General features: G+C 36.7%; 2 protein-coding genes and 1 long non-coding RNA gene across 3 annotated transcripts; all 3 read left to right on the plus strand.

The window, feature by feature from the left end:
• Window positions 1-83: 83 nt before the first annotated feature.
• LOC103522748 (nucleolar protein 14-like) lies at window positions 84-760 on the plus strand (the record flags this gene model as incomplete). Its single annotated transcript, XM_008487841.3, has 2 exons — window positions 84-233; window positions 546-760. Coding segments are annotated over 2 exons (306 nt in total), but the record flags the coding sequence as incomplete, so codon positions are not given.
• A 59-nt stretch (window positions 761-819) lies between these two features.
• LOC103522749 (nucleolar protein 14-like) lies at window positions 820-1,315 on the plus strand. The gene is made up of 2 exons (XM_008487843.2): window positions 820-901; window positions 1,130-1,315. Exons 1-2 carry the CDS (start codon window positions 866-868, stop codon window positions 1,313-1,315), a joined length of 222 nt encoding a protein of 73 aa, XP_008486065.1. The 5' UTR covers window positions 820-865.
• A 77-nt stretch (window positions 1,316-1,392) lies between these two features.
• Window positions 1,393-1,787, plus strand: LOC113472946. The gene is made up of 2 exons (XR_003395064.1): window positions 1,393-1,499; window positions 1,732-1,787. It is a non-coding gene; the product is annotated as an uncharacterized LOC113472946 (long non-coding RNA).
• The last annotated feature ends 8 nt before the right edge of the window (window positions 1,788-1,795 follow it).

A 1,795-nucleotide genomic window follows, 5' to 3' on the forward strand; every position in this document is an offset into this window, starting at 1 on the left:
AGTGGAACAAGAAAAGATTTTTGTTATAAAGAAAATAATAAATATATTATTATTATTATTATTATTATTATTATTATTTTCAGAGAAAAGTCACTCTGCTCCAAGAGTACAAATTCCAAGACAAGGCCAACAAATTCTTTGACAGGAGAATTGGAGAGCATAACAAAAACATGACCAAGGAGGACAAAATTATGGCTCGATTCACTGCAGAGAAAATGAAAGCTCACAACAAGGTACATAATTAGATAGTTTAGTTTCCATTTTAAGTAGGTACATAAGTACATTTTTTTTTTTTTAATTCTTCCTGTATGATATCATCCTATGCAACAATGATTAAAACTAGAAAACAAAGTAGGTAGATCTTGAAGACAGTATTACGTTGTTATCAAATGTCAAGGAACACTTGGGCCATTCCGTGTGATAAAGAAGAGAAGGGTTTATTTATTTATGTAGGTTCTAAGTAGAATATTGTTATCTCTCATGACCATACCATTCCCCTCATGCAATAAATGAGTGATGACAATTATTCAATTAATTATTCACAGCAAGCTTCACTATTCAACCTTGATGATGACATAGTCCTAACTCATCAAGGCCGTACGTTGGAGGAAATTGAACAGTTTGAAGATCCTCGGAGTGATGAAGAAGACGATGATGATGGACGCAACATGAACGGGAAGCTAGACTGTAAGTCATATTGACTTGATGCCTGTGGCTACCCTTTTTTTTAATCTACCTAGCTGGTGATTTAAACTTGCAAATTCAAGCCATAAGCTAATGAGATACCTAGATGAGATTTTTTTTTTTTTTTTTATTGGGTACCGAGCTCCCGTTTACGTTCGATATTCCGGGGGAGTACGAAGAAATGGTGGCGCTTTTTCAAGGGCGGACAGTGAAAGAGGTGAGGGTTAACATCATACTTTTTGAAAACTTTTAAATGAAGGGGTAATCTTACTGATTTTTAAGTACACCCGCCCCCCTAATTTTCTGGAATTTTCATGGATTTTTTCTGGAAAAGTCATGGAATTTCATTCCGGGGAAAGCGTAAACCCTGGATTGGTTGGTTTTCAAAAATTTTGGGCCAATCAAAATTCCTAATTATTTTGATTTATTTGTTTGTTACTATCAGGTGAAGGTTATTTTGGAGCGAATGATCAAGGTGAATCATTGGAGTTTGGGAGGGGACAATAAGGCGCGGCTCAGCCAGCTGTTTGCATTCCTGTTGCAGTATTTGGACGATAGTGTGGACCCACAGGAACCCAAGGTTAGTGGCTCGGTGAACTGTATAAGGTCCGGGTTGACAAAGCAAGTATAAACTCGGTTTAAGTTAAACTCTCGGATTAAGCAATTGGTTGATTTTTAAAATTTTCGAAAATTTTAGCCCATCAGATTTCTTAAACCGAGAGAACCAATTGGGTACCGAGCTCCCGTTTACGTTCGATATTCCGGGAGAGTACGAAGAAATGGTGGAGCTTTTTCAGGGGCGGACAGTGAAAGAGGTGAGGGTTAACATCATACTTTTTGAAAAATTTTAAATGAAGGCGTAATCTTACTGATTCTTAAGTACCTCCGCCCCCCTAATTTTCTGGAATTTTCATGGATTTTTTCTGGAAAAGTCATGGAATTTCATTCCGGGAAAAGCGTAAACCCTGGATTGGTTGGTTTTCAAAAATTTTGGGCTAATCAAAATTCCTAATTATTTTGATTTATTTATTCATTTGTTACTATCAGGTGAAGGTTATTTTGGAGCGAATGATCAAGGTGAATCATTGGAGTTTGGGAGGGGACAATAAGG

The sequence above is a fragment of the Diaphorina citri genome, unplaced genomic scaffold (genome assembly GCF_000475195.1).
Source record: "Diaphorina citri unplaced genomic scaffold, Diaci psyllid genome assembly version 1.1 scaffold10873, whole genome shotgun sequence".
NCBI classification, from domain to species: Eukaryota; Metazoa; Arthropoda; class Insecta; order Hemiptera; family Psyllidae; genus Diaphorina; species Diaphorina citri.

Coding starts and splice junctions, on each gene's coding strand:
- LOC103522749 (XM_008487843.2), top strand. CDS start 866: ATGGTGGCGCTTTTTCAAGGGCGGACAGTGAAAGAG. Junction 902..1,129: donor AAGGGCGGACAGTGAAAGAG/GTGAGGGTTAAC, acceptor TGTTACTATCAG/GTGAAGGTTATTTTGGAGCG.